This window comes from Chanodichthys erythropterus, chromosome 3 (assembly GCF_024489055.1).
Source record: "Chanodichthys erythropterus isolate Z2021 chromosome 3, ASM2448905v1, whole genome shotgun sequence".
Classification (NCBI taxonomy): domain Eukaryota; kingdom Metazoa; phylum Chordata; class Actinopteri; order Cypriniformes; family Xenocyprididae; genus Chanodichthys; species Chanodichthys erythropterus.
In genome coordinates this window covers 16,101,820-16,123,951 of record NC_090223.1, presented here as the reverse complement: position 1 = coordinate 16,123,951, position 22,132 = coordinate 16,101,820, and the positions used below count along the sequence as shown (strand labels likewise).

At 43.7% G+C, this 22,132-nt stretch overlaps 1 protein-coding gene across 2 annotated transcripts in view; it reads left to right on the top strand.

Moving 5' to 3' along the window:
* The first annotated feature begins 344 nt into the window (after nt 1-344).
* pkn1b (protein kinase N1b) overlaps nt 345-22,132 on the top strand; it is a 44,141-nt gene continuing 22,353 nt past the window's right edge. Inside the window, exons 1-6 of one of the 2 annotated variants that reach the window (XM_067381168.1) lie at nt 345-566; nt 8,628-8,925; nt 9,171-9,316; nt 9,392-9,512; nt 20,600-20,745; nt 20,842-21,055. In XM_067381168.1, the coding sequence (XP_067237269.1) occupies nt 492-566; nt 8,628-8,925; nt 9,171-9,316; nt 9,392-9,512; nt 20,600-20,745; nt 20,842-21,055 (1,000 nt within the window). In that variant the 5' untranslated portion in view covers nt 345-491. Of the gene's footprint in view, nt 567-8,627; nt 8,926-9,170; nt 9,317-9,391; nt 9,513-20,596; nt 20,746-20,841; nt 21,056-22,132 lie in introns of both variants that reach the window. The other variant, XM_067381167.1, reaches the window with a different exon arrangement.

Sequence of the window (22,132 nt, the reverse complement as noted above, 5' to 3'; positions counted from 1 at the left end):
AGACCAAAAGTCCTGTGCCTTTATATGGACAAACACACAATTTAAGAACATTATTCTTTCTTGTTTATTCTAGAAACCCAATTTTAGTTGCTGTTAAGCCTTACAGAGCATTTAAGTCAACGTTGCACTTGTGTAAATGTGTGTGTTTTTTTGGACAGTTTCATTTCCTCTTTGGCAATCACAATAGTTCACAAATGCCACACACATGTAATGGTGCCTCACTGAAATGCTCGTCTCTGAACCGGAAGTTGGTTGAGAGATTTCAAAAGCGAATCATCCACGTGCCAGTGTATAAGTGTGTGTGTGTGTGTGTGTGTGTGTGTGTTTCTGAGCAAATGGCAAACGTCTCTCTCGTGTGTCGCATTGAGATGAACAGGAAGCTGTTGCTGTCGTTCTCTCTCTGAGCGGAAGCTGATGCTGTTTATGGTGTCAAAGGTTTTGATAGCAGACTGAGCAGCGTTTCATCAGAGAGCGGGAGAGGAGCGGAGGCGATGGATAGTGAAGGAGATGTGGGAGATTGTTCTCTGGATGACTTTCCTTCCAGCCCGGTGGAGGCCGAACATGTGGTAGGATCTCAATGTCACCGTTCTTCAGTCAGGCCCAAAACTCACCTTTATGTCGTTCCAAACCTGTATGACTTTCTTTTTCTGTGAAACAGAAGAGAAGGTATTTTGAAGAACGTTGGGGTTATTTTAGTATCATTGATATACTATTGTAGTGTTTATTTAAATTTTTAATGTTTTAGTTTTAGTAACTTTCCATTATATGCTAATTTTAGTTTGATTTAGCAATTTTGTTGTCCGTTTTTGTTTCTTTTATTAGTTTTATTAAGAACAAATTAAGCTTTTATGGCAACATTTTACTTTAATTTTCCAACTATACTAGTTAAAATGAACTAACAATAATAAAATACCTCTAAAGCTTTTTATTAATCTTAGTTTGTTGATTTGGTAACATTTTTCATTAAGGTTCATTAGTTAATATATTAACTAAAATGAACTAACCATCAGCAATACATTTGTTACTGTATTTGTTCATCTTTGTTAACATTAGTTAATGAAAATACAGTTGTTCATTGTTCATGTTCATGTTGTAAATCTCAACATTTACTAATACATTATTAAAATCAAACTTTACATTTGTTAATATTATTAAAGAAAACAGTTGTATTTTTATTAACTAAAGTTCACAAAGATTAAAAAATACTGTAACAAATGCATTAACTGATGCTAACAAATGGATCCTTGTTGTAAATTGTTACCATTTTTATTCATTATTTTACTTTTTTATTTAAATTACACTGCCTTCAAAAAGTTTGGAAACGCCCTAGAAAAGTGGTCAAATTTGGACATTTTTAATTTGTGATAATTTTGCCCTGATAAGGGACAACACAAACTACGAAAACATATTTTTTTACATAAACAGTTTATACATAGAAAAAATGTAATTTTTCGATCATCAAAATATCCACCATTAGCAGCTTTCTGACCTAAACTGGGTTGTAATTGGTTCATTGTATTCTAAACTTAATTGGCAATCATTTGTTGAAGCTATTAAGGTGTGCTGACCCAAAAATCTTTTACAAACCTGGGCCAAGTTTAAACCAGTAACCAGCATCACAGCTGGCAAAGCTTTGACATGTACATATTGCCATTATTATGTAATCAAAATGAAAATTATTATTGCTGGTCTTCAGTGATAAGGTCAAGTTACTTTAATGTATTTGCACCAAAAAAATGATGAGGATTTATGCTGATATCTTCCAAAACCACACTTTGCCAGGGGTGTTTCCAAACCTTTAGAGGGCAGTGTAAACGGAAATTTAAATAGTTGCCTAGGTAGCTGAAATAAAATCTTTAAGATTCCTTTTATATTTTATTTCAATTAACTTGTTTAAATAACTATGTTTATTAGTTTTAGTTAACAGTTACCACACTGGTCCAAACATCATTGTACCCATTGACTTGACACTGAAAAACAAATTTATCAAAATATCTTAAGTCATACACATTTGAAACGACATGATGGTGAGTAAATGATTTTATATTTTCAGCTGAACTACCCCTTCAAGGCCTGAACTACACCCTCATGAGCTAAAGATGACGATGTTTAATAGGTGTCATGTTTTGTTTCTGATGTTTCTGAAGTGTGATTGTAGTGAAACTAACGCAGCTCCAAGCTTTAGTTAAAACCCATCCTGCTTCCGTGATGTGACATGTTTCTGAGTAAACTCGATATATGTAGTGAGATAAAATGAGGACGGGGCCTGAATTGATTGGATAGAGAAAGTGTCTCTGTGTGAAGCTGTTTGATGAATAAGAGGGATTGATGAAGTCAGTCAAAAAGGAAAGTCATTTTTAGACCGTTTCCTTTCGAGCGAAAAACAATGTGCACTGCATGAATCATTCGCGAGCGAGCATGAGATGTGTATTTAAAAACATGATTCATTTATAATTCCTTTTGAGAGAAATAAAGGCCCAAATGTATAGTATACACTAAGAAAACGGTGTTGGATTTACTTTGAAATCTCAAGAAATTGCTTGTAAATTTCACAAATAATTACAAAGAATCAACAATTAACACATTGAAAAGTGAATTTTCTCATTTGACGAAGATCTCTGACTTTGCAGACTTTGATTTCTTGGCAAGTTTGAGACACTGTTGAGATCGGATCTGAAACTCTAGAGGAGACAGATTTCTTGGGTCTTCTATAAAAGGAGAAACCATTTCAGAGAAATAATAGAGACTTTAAAGAGATTTCATTGAGATTCCTCTTTCCTACAGGTTATTGTGATGTTTTATGTGCTGCTTTTCCTGTGTTTTTTTTTCTTTCTTGTGTGCTCACAGCAGAACTTCCTTATTGAGTCACAATGTTCATGTGCGCCTGTTTGCTCTAAAATATAATGTAGCTGAATGCTTCTGTGGCGTCTTGAGTTTGGTACCTGCTCTATTTACACTGACAGGCGTGTGTTTAGTCTTTAAATGGCTGGGTGAAGTGTTATATTTCAGCTCGGGGAAGTTTGACTGCAGTTCAGCTCAGTCTCTTGTGTCAGTATCTGACAACAAAAACAAAAGGCAAAAGAGAAGTTCTGCAAGTTGATGATCAGTTCACAGTTTATATCCATGATTGATTATAAAGTTTCTCTTGATGTTTTTGACTTCCTCTGCATGAGCGCTGAACCGCAGAGCTGCCCTTTGCTTCTGCTGACTCATTTCAGATCATTGACAAACAAAAGGGATAGAATAGATTGAATCACAGACAAAATTTAAGCTTGTTGTACTTAATTGACTCAAACTATAATATATCCTCTGTAGAGCTGTTTTGTTCTACTTGTACTTGATATACTAGCAATCGGAAAGCTGCTTTGAAGCAATTTGTATTGTATAAAGTGCTATATAAATTTAAAAAAAAAAAAGTTCAGACTTCATATACATGCACTTAAAATCACAGATAGACCATTGATCAAATGAATGATCTTCACACCCAGAAACCAGTCTGGTCTGTCGGTTTGAGACATCCGTTTGCTTGATCTAAGAACAGGTGGCGTGTTTCTGTCCTGCTGGGGTGGAGTTATTTATGGTCATATTGAATCAATCTACAGCAGAGCACCATCACTGACCCCGGTCAATGAAGTCTCTTCATTTTGGTGTAATAAGCAATTAATGTGCACTGTTTTATATCAGTCCACCAGGAAAAACAATGTTTTGTTTACTGCTACTGTGAGTTTGCGAGATTTAAGTCATTAATATGTGTAAACTAGATAATCACAAGCAGAACTGTTTATTCCACTTTGTTTTGAAAGTCATTTGAAATCATTGTTATATAATTGGATGGAAATTCAGATTATGAAGACAGTCTGTCGTTCTATCATTTTGTCGTTCTATCTGATGGTCGTACTGTCATTCTGTCTCTCGTTCTGTCCGTCATTCTATCTATCATTCTGTCTGTTGAAAAAAAATCATAATTGATAATTATTCCCTTGAAATTGTAATTGCGATTATTAATTACAATTTACATTAAATAGCTTTATACCATTGTTTGAAGCAACTGCATGCCATATTTATATATAAAAATACAAGCCGGATTCTGGAAATGTTGGGACATTTTGGTACTGATGTTTTTTTAAATTTGAATAAAATGAAAAGTAAAAGACTTTCAAATCACATAAGCCAATATTTTATTCACAATACACTCTAAAAACTGCGGGGTTAAATATGGACAAAACCAGGGATTGGGTTGTTTTCACCCAGCCATTTTTTTCAACCAATTTTGGATTTATTTTTTTAGCAAACAAAATAGTATAGTAAAAGGCATGTTTTTGCTCACCCCCAAATAGGGGCAAATTTGTGGGGTATTTTAAGCTGAAACTTGACCAGACCAGAGACTTATATTACATCATATGAAAATGCGCATAATAGGTGCCCTTTAACCCAACCTGCTGGGTTTGTCCATATTTTACCCAGCTTGGGGTTTTTTTAACCCAGCATTTTTTAGAGTGTAGAACATAGATAACATAACAAATGTTTAAATTGAGAAATTTTACAGTTTTATGCACAAAATTAGCTAATTTCAAATTTGATGCCTGCTACAGGTCTCAAAATAGTTGGGATGGGGGCATGTTTACCATGGTGTAGCATCTCCTCTTCTTTTTAAAGACGTCTGGGCATCGAGGATATGAGCTTCTGGAGTTTTGGTGTTGGAATTTGGTCCCATTCTTGCCTGATATAGGTTTCCAGCTGCTGAAGAGTTTGTGGTCGTCTTTCATTTAATGATGTGCCAAATGTTCTCTATAGGTAAAGATCTGGACTGCAGGCAGGCCAATTCAGCACTCGGACTCTTCTACGACGAAGCCATGCTGTTGTAATAGCTGCAGTATGTGGTTTTGCATTGTCCTGTTGAAATACACAAGGCCTTCACTGAAATAGACGTCGTCTGGAGGGGAGCATATGTTGCTCTAAAACCTTTATATACCTTTCAGCATTCATAGTTCCTTCCAAAACATGCAAGCTGCCCATACTGTATGCACTTATGCACCTACATACCATCAGAGATGCTAGCTTTTTAACTGAACGCTGATGAGACGCTGGAAGGTCTCCCTCCTCTTTAGCCTGGAGGACATGGCGTCTGTGATTTCAAACAAGAATGTCAAATTTCGAAGTTTCTGGAAGTATTCCTGGGCACATTTAGTAATGTCATTGACACAATCATGCCGATGAGTGATGCAGTGTCATCTGAGGGCCCAAAGACAACTCAAATCCAATAAATGTCTTTGGGCTTGTCCCTTATGCACAGAGATTTCTCCAGTTTCTCTGAATTTTTGATGATGTTATGAACTGTAGATGATGAGATTTGCAAAGCCTTTGCAAATTGACGTTGAGGAACATTGTTTTTAAAGTATTCCACAATCTTTCTATAAACTCTTTCAAGTCAAGTCACCTTTATTTATATAGCGCTTTTAACAATGTAGATTGTGTCAAAGCAGCTTTACATTGATAACTGGTACATAATTTTGGCTGCACAGCAGCTCTTAAAGAAGAGTGTCAATGCAGGCAGATCAAAGCACTGTTGAATAAATGTCAAGAATACTGTTGAATATCAAATGTCAAGTCAAATGTCAAGTCAAATGTCAAGTGTCCCCAACTAAGCAAGCCAAAGGCGACAGCGGCAAGGAACCCAAACTCCAACAGGTGACATCAGGTGGCAAACAAGTGGCAAATAGGTGTTAAAATGGAGAAAAAAACCTTGGGAGAAACCAGGCTAAGTCGGGGGGCCAGTTCTCTTCTGGCGATCAGTGCTTTGTTACAACTCAGGTTGCTATCATAAGTCCGATAGGATCGCAACATTCAAAGTATTTTTTTCAGTTCCATCCAGTTGAGGATCTATTCATCAAACCGGTATGGACAGTTTTTTGAGGAACTGTGCTACTGGTTGTCATGTTGATGAGGCCTTCACAGTGGATGATCTAGTTGACTTTCACAGCTCTGCCCATTTTTTACTTCTGAGAGACTCTGCCTCTCTAAGACATCCCTTTTATATCTAATCATGTTACAGGCCTGATATCAATTAACTGAATTAGTTGCTAGATGTTTTCCCAGCTGAATATTTTCAAAATGTCTTGCTTTTTCAGACATTTGTTGCCCCCGAGCCAACTTTTTTGAGAGCTGTAGCAGGCATCAAATTTGATATGAGTGTTATATTGTGAATAAAATATTGGCTCAAGTGATTGGAAGTCTTTTAGTTTTCATTTTTTTGAAATTTAAAAAAACATCCCAACATTTACGGAATTCAGGTTGTAAAAACATGTTGAAAACACTGCTTTTATTGCTTTTCTATAGCATTAAGCCTCAATGTCAACTGTACATTGGTTTGGTTTCTTCTTTAAATAAAACAAGTAAACATGTGCATGTAATAATAGGGGCTTTCGCGCCATGTTTTTCTAGGAACTTAGTTATGGGAACTAGCCACGAGGGTGTTTCCCCGAGAACTAATGTTCCACTAGGGCCCTTTTCCTGATTTCATTCGCACCGCAAGTAGGAACTCTGAAAACTCCCAAAAGAAAATCCTGAACTTCCCACTCGTATTTACCACATTGTGGTGGCGTTCATGTGCGTTTAGCTCATAAATATGATCTTTCCGACATGACTCGCGCCTTTGAATGATTATGAATATATTCACAAGGCCTTCACTGAAATAGACGTTGTCTGGAGGGGAGCATATGTTGCTCTAAAACCTTTATATACCTTTCAGCATTCATAGTTCCTTCCAAAACATGCAAGCTGCCCATACTGTATGCACTTATGCACCTACATACCATCAGAGATGCTAGCTTTTTAACTGAACGCTGATGAGACGCTGGAAGGTCTCCCTCCTCTTTAGCCTGGAGGACATGGCGTCTGTGATTTCAAACAAGAATGTCAAATTTCGAAGTTTCTGGAAGTATTCCTGGGCACATTTAGTAATGTCATTGACACAATCATGCCAATGAGTGATGCAGTGTCATCTGAGGGCCCAAAGACAAATCAAATCCAATAAATGTCTTTGGGCTTGTCCCTTATGCACAGAGATTTCTCCAGTTTCTCTGAATTTTTGATGATGTTATGAACTGTAGATGATGAGATTTGCAAAGCCTTTGCAAATTGACGTTGAGGAACATTGTTTTTAAAGTATTCCACAATCTTTCTATAAACTCTTTCAAGTCAAGTCACCTTTATTTATATAGCGCTTTTAACAATGTAGATTGTGTCAAAGCAGCTTTACATTGATAACTGGTACATAATTTTGGCTGCACAGCAGCTCTTAAAGAAGAGTGTCAATGCAGGCAGATCAAAGCACTGTTGAATAAATGTCAAGAATACTGTTGAATATCAAATGTCAAGTCAAATGTCAAGTCAAATGTCAAGTGTCCCCAACTAAGCAAGCCAAAGGCGACAGCGGCAAGGAACCCAAACTCCAACAGGTGACATCAGGTGGCAAACAAGTGGCAAATAGGTGTTAAAATGGAGAAAAAAACCTTGGGAGAAACCAGGCTAAGTCGGGGGGCCAGTTCTCTTCTGGCGATCAGTGCTTTGTTACAACTCAGGTTGCTATCATAAGTCCGATAGGATCGCAACATTCAAAGTATTTTTTTCAGTTCCATCCAGTTGAGGATCTATTCATCAAACCGGTATGGTTTTTTAGTTTTTTAGTTTTTTGAGGAACTGTGCTACTGGTTGTCATGTTGATGAGGCCTTCACAGTGGATGATCTAGTTGACTTTCACAGCTCTGCCCATTTTTTACTTCTGAGAGACTCTGCCTCTCTAAGACATCCCTTTTATATCTAATCATGTTACAGGCCTGATATCAATTAACTGAATTAGTTGCTAGATGTTTTCCCAGCTGAATATTTTCAAAATGTCTTGCTTTTTCAGACATTTGTTGACCCCGAGCCAACTTTTTTGAGAGCTGTAGCAGGCATCAAATTTGAAATGAGTATTATATTGTGAATAAAATATTGGCTCAAGTGATTGGAAGTCTTTTAGTTTTCATTTTTTTGAAATTTAAAAAAACATCCCAACATTTACGGAATTCAGGTTGTAAAAACATGTTGAAAACACTGCTTTTATTGCTTTTCTATAGCATTAAGCCTCAATGTCAACTGTACATTGGTTTGGTTTCTTCTTTAAATAAAACAAGTAAACATGTGCATGTAATAATAGGGGCTTTCGCGCCATGTTTTTCTAGGAACTTAATTATGGGAACTAGCCACGAGGGTGTTTCCCCGAGAACTAATGTTCCACTAGGGCCATTTTCCTGATTTCATTCGCACCGCAAGTAGGAACTCTGAAAACTCCCAAAAGAAAATCCTGAACTTCCCACTCGTATTTACCACATTGTGGTGGCGTTCATGTGCGTTTAGCTCATAAATATGATCTTTCCGACATGACTCGCGCCTTTGAATGATTATGAAATCATGGCATCTGTGATTGTAATGGTGATTATAAATTTGATTAATTGTGCAGCCCTAGTCTGTCATTCTGTCGCTCTCTGTCTGTATGTCATTTTATCTGATTATCTATCTATCCATCCATCAATGTATCTGTCTGTCTATCTATCCTGCACTGACCCTTGACGACCTCTTTCTCGTAGGATTCAGATGGTTTGTCCGTCCTGGAGCAGCTGGGTCTGGACCAGAACTCAGATTTCTCAGACTCCAGCGTGCAGCAGCGGTTGGACGAGCAACGTGAGAGAATCCGGAGGGAGATCCGGAAAGAGCTGAAGATAAAAGCGGGTGCAGAAAACCTGCGGCGGGCCACAACTGACAAACGTAATGCCCATCAGGTGGAGAGCCAATTACGCAGCTCCAGCCGCAAGCTGGACTCGCTCCACACTCAGCTGCAAGAGCTGGACGCCCACATCGTGATCAAGGGTCACGATGACAGCAAAGGTCAGGGGTCACCATTATTATCTAACCTTTAAATGCCCAGTGCTCCAGTTTTATCAAAGCACTATGTTATTTCACTGGGAATGTTTAAGAATTATGAGTTTAGTGTAAAATTAATCATTATAATTGAGTGAATATGAATCTACATGGATGATGTGATTGGTTGTGAACATACTGCAAACTGTACATTTTTAATCCTGTAAGACCATGACCCCAATTGAATGTTTGACCCTGTCTTTGATTCCCAGATGACCTTCAGACTGTTGGAACACCAAGTCGCTCCTCAGCCAATCAGGACAGGATTAAGGCTTTGGAGCGACAGCTCAACATCGAACTGAAGGTCAAACAGGGGGCAGAGAACATGATCCCCATCTATGCCAATGGGGTTACCAAGGTAAAGAACATCCATTCAGCCATCTTTCTATCTATCTGACTCTCTATCTCATCTGTCCATCTCTCGGTCCTCCAGGATAAGAAGCTGCTTCAGTCGGCTCAGCAGATGCTGCAGGACAGTAAGACGAAAATCGACATCATCCGTATGCAGATCCGTAAAGCCATGCAGGCCACCGAACACGTAGACGACACACAAGGTACTTTATCTGTTAGTGCTACAAACATATTCTGTCTCATTTCTCACTCAGAGAATTGAGCGTTTACACACTTACACACATTTTCCAACTCCCTTCGAGTTAAACAGTTGAGTTTTACCGTTTTCGAATCCATTCAGCCAATCTCCGGGTCTGGCGGTACCACTTTTAGCATAGCTTAGCATAGTTCATTGAATCTGATTAGACCGTTAGCATTTCGCTCAAAAATTACCAAAGAGTTTTGATATTTTTCCTATTTAAAACTTTAAAACTAAGTACCCTTCTGTAGTTACATCGTGTACTAAGACCGACGGAAAATGAAAAGTTGTGATTTTCTAGGCTGATATGGCTAGGAACGTCTCAGTTACATAGGTAACCCTCGTTCCCTGAAGGAGGGAACGGAGACGTACGTCGGACAGACCGACGAATAGGAATCTCGCTAGAGAGGCCAATCTACTTCGAGTGTAACTAAACGAGCCAATGCACATTGGCATGCAATCATATGCATCAGCTGCTTGCCTCGCAGTGCGGGTATATAATGAGCAGCAGGTGCGTTGCATCTTCAGGTTTTCGCTGAGGAGCCGAACCCAGCAGGCGGCAGCATCAGCAGGACAACGCCTGTGGCGACGGGACGTACGTCTCCGTTCCCTCCTTCAGGGAACGAGGGTTACCAATGTAACCGAGACGTTCCCATTCAGTCGGTCACGTTCGACGTACGTCGGACAGACCGACGAATAGGAATCCCTACCAAAGCGCCACAGGAGCTGCCCTCTTCCAGCGCTCTGTCGTGAGCCACCTGAACCCCCTTGCCTAAGGACAGTGGGACCAGGCTCACGCAGAGAGGGTCGATCACTGTTGTTCCCAAAACCCACTCAGTGCGACAATTGGATAACGCTGGGAAAGCGTAGCCTTACATGCGATAAGGAACGCTGCGGAAGCCATATCCTTCCCCGAAGGAGTTATATGGATAAGTACATATGGACTAACCTTGTAGGTTGTACAACATATGGAAGAACTGGGGTGACTCCACTCGGTGAGAGATGGGTTCTCCCAGAGGGAAAGACACGGGCTTCGTTTAGGAGCAGCCGTGGAAAAAGCCATATGGGATCCCCGTAGGGTCACACATATGGAACCCAGCCTAAATCCGGTTCTCAGGAATACAACGGAGTATAGGCCTGGCGCCAGACGCTCCGCCACGTCGGCTGCCGAAGGGTAACCGGAGGACTCAACAGGGTCAACCTCTCCGTGCCTCTGACCTGAGGCGAGAACACGGGAGGAGACCGGCTCGACACGAAGGCTATAGTATCTAGCGAACGTGTTAGGTGTCGCCCAGCCCGCAGCTCTACAAATGTCTGTTAGCGAGGCGCCACGAGCCAGCGCCCAGGAGGAAGCCACACCTCTCGTGGAGTGGGCATGCAACCTGAGCGGGCAGGGCACGCCCTGAGCTTGGTAAGCCAGGGCGATGGCATCCACTATCCAGTGGGCCATCCTCTGCTTGGAGACAGCCTTTCCCTTCTGCTGGCCTCCGTAACAGACGAAGAGCTGGTCTGAGGTCCTGAAGCTTCGAGTTCTGTCTATGTACAGTCGCAAGGCGCGAACTGGACAGAGCAAAGCCAGGGCTGGGTCTGCCTCCTCCGAGGGCAGCGCTTGCAGGCTCACTACCTGGTCCCTGAAGGGAGTGGTAGGAACCTTGGGCACATAGCCAGGCCGGGGTCTCAGTACCACGTGGCTGTCACCCGGCCCGAACTCTAGGCACGATTCTTCGATCCAAAATGACTGCAGGTCCCCTACCCTCTTGATGGAGGCCAATGTCACCAGCAGCAAAGTCTTCATAGAGAGAATCTTTAAGTCTGCTGACAGCAAAGGCTCAAAGGGAGCAATCTGGAGTGCTCTGAGCACCAGAGTAAGGTCCCAAGAGGGTATGGAGGGGGGACGAGGAGGATTTAACCGTCTCGCCCCCCTAAGGAACCTGATGACCAGGTCGTGCTGACCAACAGATTTGCCATCTATGTTGTCATGGTAAGCGGATATGGCAGCAGTATGGACTTTGAGGTTGGAGGGGGACAGCCTACGCTCCAACCCTTGCTGCAAGAAGGAAAGCACGACTCCGATCGAGCATCTTCGGGGGTCTTCTTGGCGAGAAGAACACCACTCGACGAACAGGTTCCACTTCGAGGCGTAAGCACGTCTCGTAGACAGTGCACGTGCCGAAGTGATGGTGTTAAGTACCTCAGGGGGTAAGTCACCTAGAACCTCCGCGTCCCGTCCAGGGACCAGACATGGAGTTTCCAGAGGTCTGGACGCGGGTGCCAAAGAGTGCCCCGTCTCTGAGAGAGGAGGTCCTTCCTCAGAGGGATGGGCCAGGGAGGGGCTGTCGCGAGGAGTGAGAGTTCTGGGAACCAGGTCCGGTTGGGCCAGTAAGGCGCAACTAACAAGACCTGCTCCTCGTCCTCCCTGACTTTGCACAGGGTCTGTGCAAGTAGGCTCACTGGGGGAAACGCATATTTGCGCAGGCCCCGGGGCCAGCTGTGAGCCAGTGCATCTGTCCCGAGTGTCCTCTTGGTCAGAGAGTAAAACAACTGGCAGTGGGAGGTTTCTGGTGAGGCAAACAGGTCTACCTGAGCCTCTCCGAACTCTCTCCAGATCAGCTGAACCAACTGGGGGTGGAGTCGTCACTCTCCTGGCAGCGCAGCTCATGATAGCTCGTCGGCCACACGGTTGAGCACACCGGGGACATGAATGGCGCGAAGCGACCTCAGATGCTTCCGACTCCACAGGAGGAGATGGCGGGCGAGTTGCGACATGCGACGGGAGCGTAGACCACCTTGACGGTTGATGTACGCAACGGTCGCAGTGTTGTCCGTACGGACCAGTACATGCTTGCCCTGAAGCAGGCCTTTGAGGCGGCTCAGAGCAAGGCGTACTGCCAGCAACTCGAGGCAATTGATGTGCCAATGCAGATGGGGTCCCGTCCAAACCCCTGAGACTGCATGCCCGTTGTACGTGGCACCCCAGCCGGTGGCAGAAGCATCTGTGAAAACCACAGCATGCCGGGACACTTGTTCTAGGGGCACTCCTGCCCGAAGAACCAAAGGGTCCGACCACAGACTGAAGGTTCGGCGGCACTCCTGAGTGATTGGCACCCGGAACGTGCCGCGTTGCCACGCCCATCTCGGGACTCGGCCGTGAAGTCAGTGCTGAAGCGGTCTCATATGAAGCAGACCAAGCGGTGTTACAGCCGCTGCAGCCGCCATATGCCCCAGGAGCCTCTGAAAGAACTTCAGTGGGACCGCTGTCCTGCCATTGAATGTATTCAGGCAGTTCAACACCGACCGAGCACGTTCCTCTGTGAGGCGTGCTATCTGTTCGACCGAATCCAACTCCATACCGAGAAAAGAGATCCTCTGCACTGGGGCGAGTTTGCTATTTTCCCAGTTGACCCGAAGCCCCAACTGGCTGAGGTGACTGAGCACCAAATCCCTGTGTTCGCACAACTGATCCCGAGACTGTGCTAGGATGAGCCAGTCGTCTAGATAGTTGAGAATGCGAACACCCTGTTCTCTCATGGGAACAAGGGCTCCCTCCACGACTTTCGTGAAGACACGGGGAGACAGGGCCAGGCCGAAGGGTAGGACTCTGTACTGATATGCTCGACCTTCGAACGCGAATCTCAGGAATGGCCTGTGTCGCGGAAGAATCAAAACATGGAAGTACGCGTCCTTCAGGTCGATCGCTGCAAACCAATCTCGGGGACGGATGCACTCGAAAATGCGTTTCTGCGTGAGCATTTTGAACGGTAGCTTGTGAAGGCTCCGATTCAAAACTCGCAGGTCCAAGATTCGTCGTAACCCGCCGCTTTTCTTGGGTACAATGAAGTAGGGGCTGTAGAACACCGACGTCAAATCGGCTGGAGGGACCGGCTCTATCGCGTCCTTCGCCAGTAGGACTGCGATCTCCGCACGCAGAACAGGGGCATCGGCATCTTTCACTGTAGTGAAGAGGATGCCCCTGAACTTGGGGGGGCGCCGGGCGAACTGAATCGCATAGCCGAACCTGATGGTCCGAAGGAGCCAGCGAGACGGACTGGGGAGCGCTAGCCAGGCTCCCAGAGACCGCGCAAGCGGCACCAAGGGGACCACCGGCGTACCCGCCACGGGGCAGCGAGGTGGAACGCAGGGACGCGGCCCGGGAGGCTCTCTGTGTGAGGCGGCCCGAAGCGGGGTCACAGTGTGCAGTGCAACACTTACCTGCTTCCACGGGTGGACAGAGGGAGCAGTCGAGGTTTTGCCTACCTGCTGCTGTCCGCTGGCGACAGAAGAGGTGGATGAGAGTGGTGAGGTTCTAGCCCTCCCACTGCTCTCCGAGCCCTCTTCGGACCCGGAGATAGAGGAAACTGCTCTTTTATTGAAAATTTGGGTACAGCCAGCGGCGGAACAAAAAGGGGAAACAAAAGATTCTCCACCCGGCCCTCCTCCGGGGGAAGGAGCGGTGCGGTCACCACCTCCTGAAGAGCAGTCCTGTCCATCTCCGGGTCGCCCGTCCTAGGGCCGCTTGGACTTGGCCTTGCCACCCTTCTTCTTAAGGGGTGGCTGGACGGGCTGGGCACCCCGCCCGCGACCAGCTCCACGACGCCGCTTGGATGGAGGCTGCTGCTGCTGGGGCGTGGGAGCGGAGGCGGCTGCAGGGGGGCGCCCTCGGCGACAGGCAGTCTGAGGTGCCGCCGGCAGTGGAGGTGCAGCAGCTGACCGCCTCGGCAGGATGTGACTGATGGCCTCTGACTGCTTTTGTACAGCCGAGAACTGTTGGGCAAAGTTCTCGACCGCGTCGCCGAAGAGGCCGGACTGGGACACGGGGAAATTAAGAAACCTGACTTTGTCGGTATCCCTCATGTCCGCAAGACACAGCCAGAGATGGCGTTCCTGGACCACCATGGTGGACATCGCACGACCCACTGACCGCGCCGTAACCTTCGTCGCTCGAAGCGCGAGGTCCGTCGCGGCTCAAAGTTCTTGTAGAACTTGCGGATCGTGACCACCCTCGTGCAGGTCCTTCAGTGCCTTGGCCTGATGGACCTGCAACAACGCCATAGCGTGTAAGGCGGAAGCGGCTTCCCCACAGGCCTGATAAGCCTTGCCGGTAAGATCCGACGAGTACTTACAGGTCCGGGAAGGGAGAGACGGCTCCCCCCGCCAGGTGGAGTTAGGGTACAGTTGCATAGCAACGGCCCGTTCCACAGGGGGTATGCGCGTATAACCCTTAGCCGCTCCACCATCAAGGGTGGTGAGGGAGGAGGACCCACCGACACGGCTTCGGGCAGTAAAAGGTGCCGTCCACGTGCCAGTGAGCTCTTCATGCACCTCCGGGAAGAAATGCACTGGGGTGGGGGGCTGAGAACCAGCCCTTGCCACCCCGAGATACCAATCATCCAACCTCGAGGGCTCGGGACACGGTGGAGGGTTCCACACGAGCCCAACCCTGTTGGCGGCCCGGGAAAGCATAGCCATCATTTCCGGGTCTGAATCGGGCACAGTCATCACTCCTGAGGGAGGCAGCTGCGCCGAATCGTCATCCCCAGAAGCGTCAGGCTCACCCTCCGATGCAGCGATCGACATTCGGTCGTCTTGGGGAGCTCCGAAGGATACGGATGGTACACACCTCTGGGGTGGTCCACCGCGTTCCCCCGGCAGCTCTACTGGCTGCGGAGCGCACGAGGGGGGAGGGTTCCTAGGGGGTTGGTTCCCCGAAGGAAACGCGCTCACCGTGATCCTCAAGTCACCAGCCCCGCCGCCCGAAGCAACCCTCTGAGGAGGATTGGAACGAGGCGTCGGGACCGGGACTCCACCCCTTTGCAGAAAGTGGAGTCTCGACCGCAGCTCCGCGACGGTCATCTTCCCACAATGGGTACATGACTCGTCCACAAACGCCGCCTCAGCGTGCCTTAAGCCCAAGCACGCGATACAGCGCTGGTGACCATCCCGAGGCGTCAGGTAACGACCGCATCCAGAAACACACAAGTAGAACGACATCTTTAAAAAGACCCGAACTACTCGTGTAAGCTCTTTCAAGGACTGACTGTTTTAGGTGCTGAAGCACGCAGGGGAAAAGCCGCTGCAGCACAGACAGGGAAATGTGCAGCCTGTCGTGTGCACTCTCCTTGAAGGCGCTCTCTTACCAGCTGTAATAACAGCTTTTTAGCGCTCTAGGCGCACCGTTTCACCAGCCGTGAGAACGGCCTTCACGCTGATTACAGCTTTTGCTCAAATAAAAAGGCAAAGAAAAACAAAGGAGAAATCGGCCCCGCTGCTGCGCTGTCCGCCTGCACCGCAACCAAGAGACGTCTCGAAGAGCAGACTCGTTCACACTCGTGCTTTCAGTAGCTATCTTCTTCAGTGTTGAGAAGGTTTGGCTCCGAAGCGAAAAGCTGAAGATGCAACGCATCTGCTGCTCATTATATACCCGCGCTGCGAGGCAAGCAGCTGATGCATATGATTGCATGCCAATGTGCATTGGCTCGTTTAGTTACACTCGAAGTAGATTGGCCTCTCTAGCGAGATTCCTATTCGTCGGTCTGTCCGACGTACGTCGAACGTGACCGACTGAATGGGAACTATACTCTCATTCTGCCGTAATAATAAAGGAACTTTGCTGCCGTTCCATGAGTGCAGCAGGCGCAATGACATTACGCAGCGCCTGAAAATAGGCTAACTTCCATCAACATAACCAACGTGGTTATTATAAATAGAAAAAGTTTTAAATAGGAAAAATATAGAAACTCTTTGGTCATTTTTGAGCGAGATGCTAACGGTCTAATCAGATTCAATGAACTATGCTAAGCTATGCTAACAGTGGTATCGCCAGACCCGGAGATCGGCTGAATGGATTCGAAAATGGTAAAACTCAACTGTTTAACTCTAGGGGGTTGGAAAATGAGGCTATTTTCAAAAATAGTGGCATGTTCCTTTAATAGTGGTGTTGTGATGTAAGACAACTAATATTATTTCCATCCTCACAAATTGTAAGTATAATATTTCAAATAGGGTGAGGACATGAACTCATGGAATGTTTGGCATACCAGGAATGGTGCAGTTGTGGATGTTTGTGTGCAATGATTGGTTCATAAACAGAACTGCCTGACTGCTGCCTTTTCATCAGACAGTCTAATTCTGGCGAGTGACACAAGCGTCTGTCTTTGCTGACTGCTGTTTGTCTGTATAAAAGTCAGAGCGTCTCCGAGACATCAACATTAAAACATTAACATGCTCAACATTATTAAAGGAATAGTTCACAAAAACAAAAATTTGTATTATTTATTTAAATCCTGTACGACTTTCCAATGGAATGCAAAAGGACACATTGTGAGGAATGTTTAAACTCGTCTAGTGATGACATCTATCAAAATGGATGAAAAGTATTATTGAGTATACTATAATCCAAGTCTTGAGATCTTTAAGTCACATTTATTTATATTTATCTTTATATAATATATATTGTTTCAAAGCAGCTTTATAGAAATATCAGGAAAATAAGTGTTAATGTTGCCAAATTCATTAAATATGAAACAAATACATTTTCAGCTGTAAAGCAGCTCAACAGAAAACAACAGTGTCATTATTCATCTCAGTTCACTTCAAGTGTTGTTCTTATCTGATATTAGACCCAAATTTGATTCACCATTCACTAGTAATCTTCCCAAACCAATTGGTTGCAATAACACAAAATGTTTTGCAAGTACAAATCCATAACTTTGAAGGACGACTTCCAGTGAATAATGATTTAAAATTGGGTCTTTTTCTCATCTGTCTATCTAACTGGAATCTAGGGCTACCCCCTTACAGACCGTTAATTGACTAGAAGAGGCTTATGCTGCGTTCACACCAAACGCGAATAGAGCGTCAAATTCGCGTCTACCGCGTCTAGTTTGCCGCTTGAACATTTTGAATGCATTCGCGCGTCTAGAGCGAAATAGACGCGCGTAAAAAACAAGAGTTTGAAGCGAAATTGACGCGCGTCCGAGGCGAGTGGGAGGGGGAAGTGCTAGGCGGTTGTCTGTTTGCAAGATGGCTGATGTTGATCGTGCGTTCATCGAGAGAGCTACCACTTTGTATTTGCTCTGGAGAGCAGAACAGCGGCGTAGGAGTCAGCGTCGCGGGAAGGCCGCGGGTCGATAAACGTGTACGTGATTTAAAAGTGAAATGTGTATTTACAACTTACCAGGTAGCCCAATCTCCTCACCGACACTCTTCCAAGCGAGCTCCTTTTTATTCCTGTCTGAAGTATGAACTTGTGTCATAAATCTCTGGGTGACTGCTCACTGATAATATCAGTCGTTCCTCCATTTTGAATGAGTGACTCCGAGCGGGCCTGCCGCCACAGCAGCAAGCAGGCTCCTGATTGGTTAACGCGGCGCGAATTTACGCCAAAGTTCAAATTTTTCAACTCGGGCGTCAGACGCGAATTCGCGTCAAACGCTAAATGCACAAAAAGCACCATTCGCGCGTAACGCGCGTATCACGCGTATCGCGCGAAACGCTCAATTCGCGTCATTCGCGCGAACTAGACGCGCGAATGAGGCGAATTCGCGTCTTCCGCGCCGCGCTAAACGCCTCATTCGCGCCGCGAGATATCCAGACGCGCGTAAACGCGTCTTTACATTGACTTAACATTGAAATCATTCGCGCCAGACGCTCTATTCGCGTTTGGTGTGAACACAGCATTAGTCTACCAAAATTGTCACTTAGTTATTAATATGAGATCATTATGCCAGGCTAGCAAACAGTGTAAAATAAATTACCTCAGGTATCCAGCGCTAGTTTCGACAACATTGTCTTTCTTCCTTTGAAGTTGCAGTGAAAAAGACTAGGCGTTTTTTTGTTTTATTCCACTATATTGACTAAATTCACTGTTAGATTAGATCGATTACACTAGCTATTCACTCGAAATATAGCATGCTGAGGACATCTGCTGGTTAAAGCCGTGTAAATGCAACAAGAACAGCGAAAACATGTTGCAACAAACTGCGGTGCGTGAGCCTAGAATAAACACTGTTATCGTTCGTTGGTGTGGACGCAAATATATTTATAGTTATCTTTATTGTTATCATTCTTGGTGTGAACGGGCCTTTAGGCGTACAGTGCTTTTGAGAAACACCCCATTTGCAATTTTTGTGTCCCATTTTGTCCGCTTTCTAGAATATCTGTATTGGTTTCTATGGCAATAGGCATATGCCAAAAACAAGATAGAGGGGTTTGCAATGTTGCCTTACAATATGTGTAGCCATGGCACTGGACCACTACATGTAATGAAACAGCAGAAGAAACGTAGTGTCAAAATTCAAAGAGATGTGGATGCATCCCCCAACAGCGAAAGTGAAGACACCTCATCACTGCACCAAGGAGATGCCTCCATTATATTATAATTTTCTGCATGACCTGCACATCGACAACAACACAACACAACCTTGTTTCTTCAACCATGTTTGATGTGTTTATTCATTTTATGTGGCGTGAGAAAGCGACAAAATGAAAAATCCAATCAGATTATATTTGAATAGGATTTCAAACCACATAGCTTGAAAGAGATTATTAAAAATCAGATTTAAGTTTTTTTTTTTTTTTTTTGTTTTTTTTTTGCAATTCACACATTCCAACTGGATATACACAAAACTTCCATCATATTACGAAGCGACTTATATAATACAATTAACAGCAAGCACATTTGGATTTGGATGAATGAGAGTTTATTTGTACAGCTCATTTCCCACACACCAGTAGTTTCAGTTTCACTTTAAATAAATTCATTTAGGCTTGCCATTTATAATAAATAACCTCAAACAAAGCATCAAAAGACTTACGGGTACTACTTTATGGTACTTTTACAGTGTTTCCTTTGGTTTTAGGAGCTTGATATTTGGAGCTCTTTTTGGCTGTTGTATAGAAAAGATCTGTGCGAAAAATCTCTTGTCTTCCACATAAAACAGCAGCGAGTGTGTTTGGAACGATATGAGGAGGGTGAGTAAGTAATGACAGAATTTAAACTTCTGGATAAACTATCCTTTAGCAAAACAATATCTGAATGCTGTTATATTGACGGAGAGCAAAAAATTAAAGACATGAGGAAAGATGAGCTCTGCAGAAGGTTTGTGGAGGGAGGAAATGGACGTCGAGCTGAAGCTGCGTCTCTAATGGACTCTAATGGCGTGTTTGGGCGCTGATGTCTCATGTGTCCTGAGGCTGGATGGCAGCGGCTGGTTAAGAATAGATTTATTAATGCTGCTCCGCCCTCGGCCATCACTGAGCTTCACGGGACGCTCGGGGAATGACGTCTGACGTCCCGTGAGGGGATTTAAGGACGAGTTTCTCCATTAGCAGGAACTGCAATTACACTTTTTTACGTTTAAGTAATTTTAGTTCTTATCTACAGATATTTTTATATCTTATTTAATTTCAGTTAATGTTTATTTTAGTAATTTAGTAATTTTAGGGTATTTTTAGTATTTTTATTTCAGTTTTTTAGATGCTTGTTTAGTAATTTTTTGTTCTTTAGTTCTGTATTTTTTTTATTTCAGTTAACGCTAATTTAAATTTTAGTTTTAGTATTTTTTGTGTTTTTGTGGGGTTTTTTTTGTTTTTTTAATTAATTTTAATTTATACTTAAACTAAATGAAAATTAGAAATGTTGCCTAGGCAACTAATTGAAATAAAAAAAAAAAAATAAAAAAAATATATATATATATTCATTCAGTTAATGTTAATTTAAATTTTACTTTTAGTATTTTTTTGTGTTTTGAATGAAAATTAGAAATGTTGTCTAGGCAACTAATTGAAATAAAATAAGTTATATATATATATATATATATATATATATATATATATATAATTTCAGTTGATGTTTATTATATTCTGAATAATGTAAATGTTTATTTTTACCAACATTAGTTCATGTTCACTGGTCTAGTGAGATGATTGTGTCTTCAGAATGTTCATGTTTAAAAGTCAAAGGTGTTATATTGTGTGTGTGTGTGTGTGTGTGTGTATCTATGTATAGCATCGCCCAGAAGGATCTAACCTGTGTGTGTGTCTGTGTCTCAGCAGGTAAGCCGGATCTGTGCGGGATGGAGCTGCGTATCGAGGAGCTCTGGCATCATTACCGCGTGGAGCACGCCATGGCCGAGGGCGCCAAAAACATGATGAGACTTCTAGGAGCTGGAAAAGCACAGGACAAGAAAGCCATCGCTGAGGTGTGAGAAACATATGTGCACATCATAAAAGAAATGAAAATGGACATTTGTTTGCGTCCTGTCGTATGTTCATTAAGTGTTTGTTTGTGTTTCTAGGCTCAGAGTCGTCTGAGTGAAGCGTCCCAGCGGTTGGATCTTCTGCGGGTTTCGTTGGAGCAGCGGTTGGTGGATCTACCGGAAGAACATCCGAAAGCGTGTCTGATTAAAGAGGAGTTGGTGCTGGCGTCATCCTCGGCCTTCAGCTCCCGTCACAGCGCCCCCTACGTCCACAATCAGTACAGCACCCTCAGCAAACCCTCGCCGCTCACCGGTACGTCAGTAACAACGACAATGTTGAATGCTGCTGGCAGGAGCGTAAATTTCATCTGACAGTAGGGGGGGACAATAAACATAAAATTTATTAAGAGCAATTTTTGAAGGGGATACAAATAACACAGCCAAAATTTTACTTATAAAGAATATATGTAATGTTACACAGAAGAAAACCTACTATTATTAGTGTAGCATGGAGACTGCCATTATGCTCATTGTTTCTCTTTGGTTCAATGAAAAAACTGACTAAATTGGCTAAAATATTCTTCAAAATCTTATATATTATATATATTTATTTATTATTATTTATTTTTTTTTGAAGTTGTTTACAACCAAGTCACCAAAATACGATGAATACCAAAGTCCCTTTTAGTCTTTGTGAATACAACACTGAGCATAACCGAACACACAACAGAAAATCTATTAGCCTTATTACAGTTCACATATTCTCATCACAATGTTAATTGTTGTTGGTGTGGGTGACTTATCTTATAATATCCAACAAGCTATGGTAAACAAGCTAGGTAACATTATAATCGCTAAAATAGCGAACTCACGGGAAAATAAAATCATCAGTTATCATCTTTTTTTGTTGTTGTTGTTATGACTAATTACTCAGCACCGTCAGCATTAAAGAGAAAATAATCACTTCATCCGATGTTTTTGAATAAAATAGCCTTGAGAGCCGACTTACTGGAACTCATCTGTCTGTAGAACTGTTCTCTCCCGCCGGCGCCGCCGGACTTCTACAGAATCTACACCAACACAAGCGAGTGTGACGTGCGCGGTGGACCAAACCACTGTGAGGCAAGGGAGGGGTGACTCAAAATGTTTCTAAACTTAAAACGCTCGTTTGCGTTTGTATTGCTTCACTACTTACATAATTATTTTAAGTTTATATTATTTATGTACAATACTTAGCGTGGTTATTATTTATATATTTTTTGGGGGGGGGTCCTGACCCCCCTGTCCCCCCTGTCCCCCCCGCGATTTAAGCCCCTGGCTGCTGGGCGAATTTTACAGAACATGTCAATAAAATAATTTATGTAATTTAAAATGTCATTTAAAATTTTAC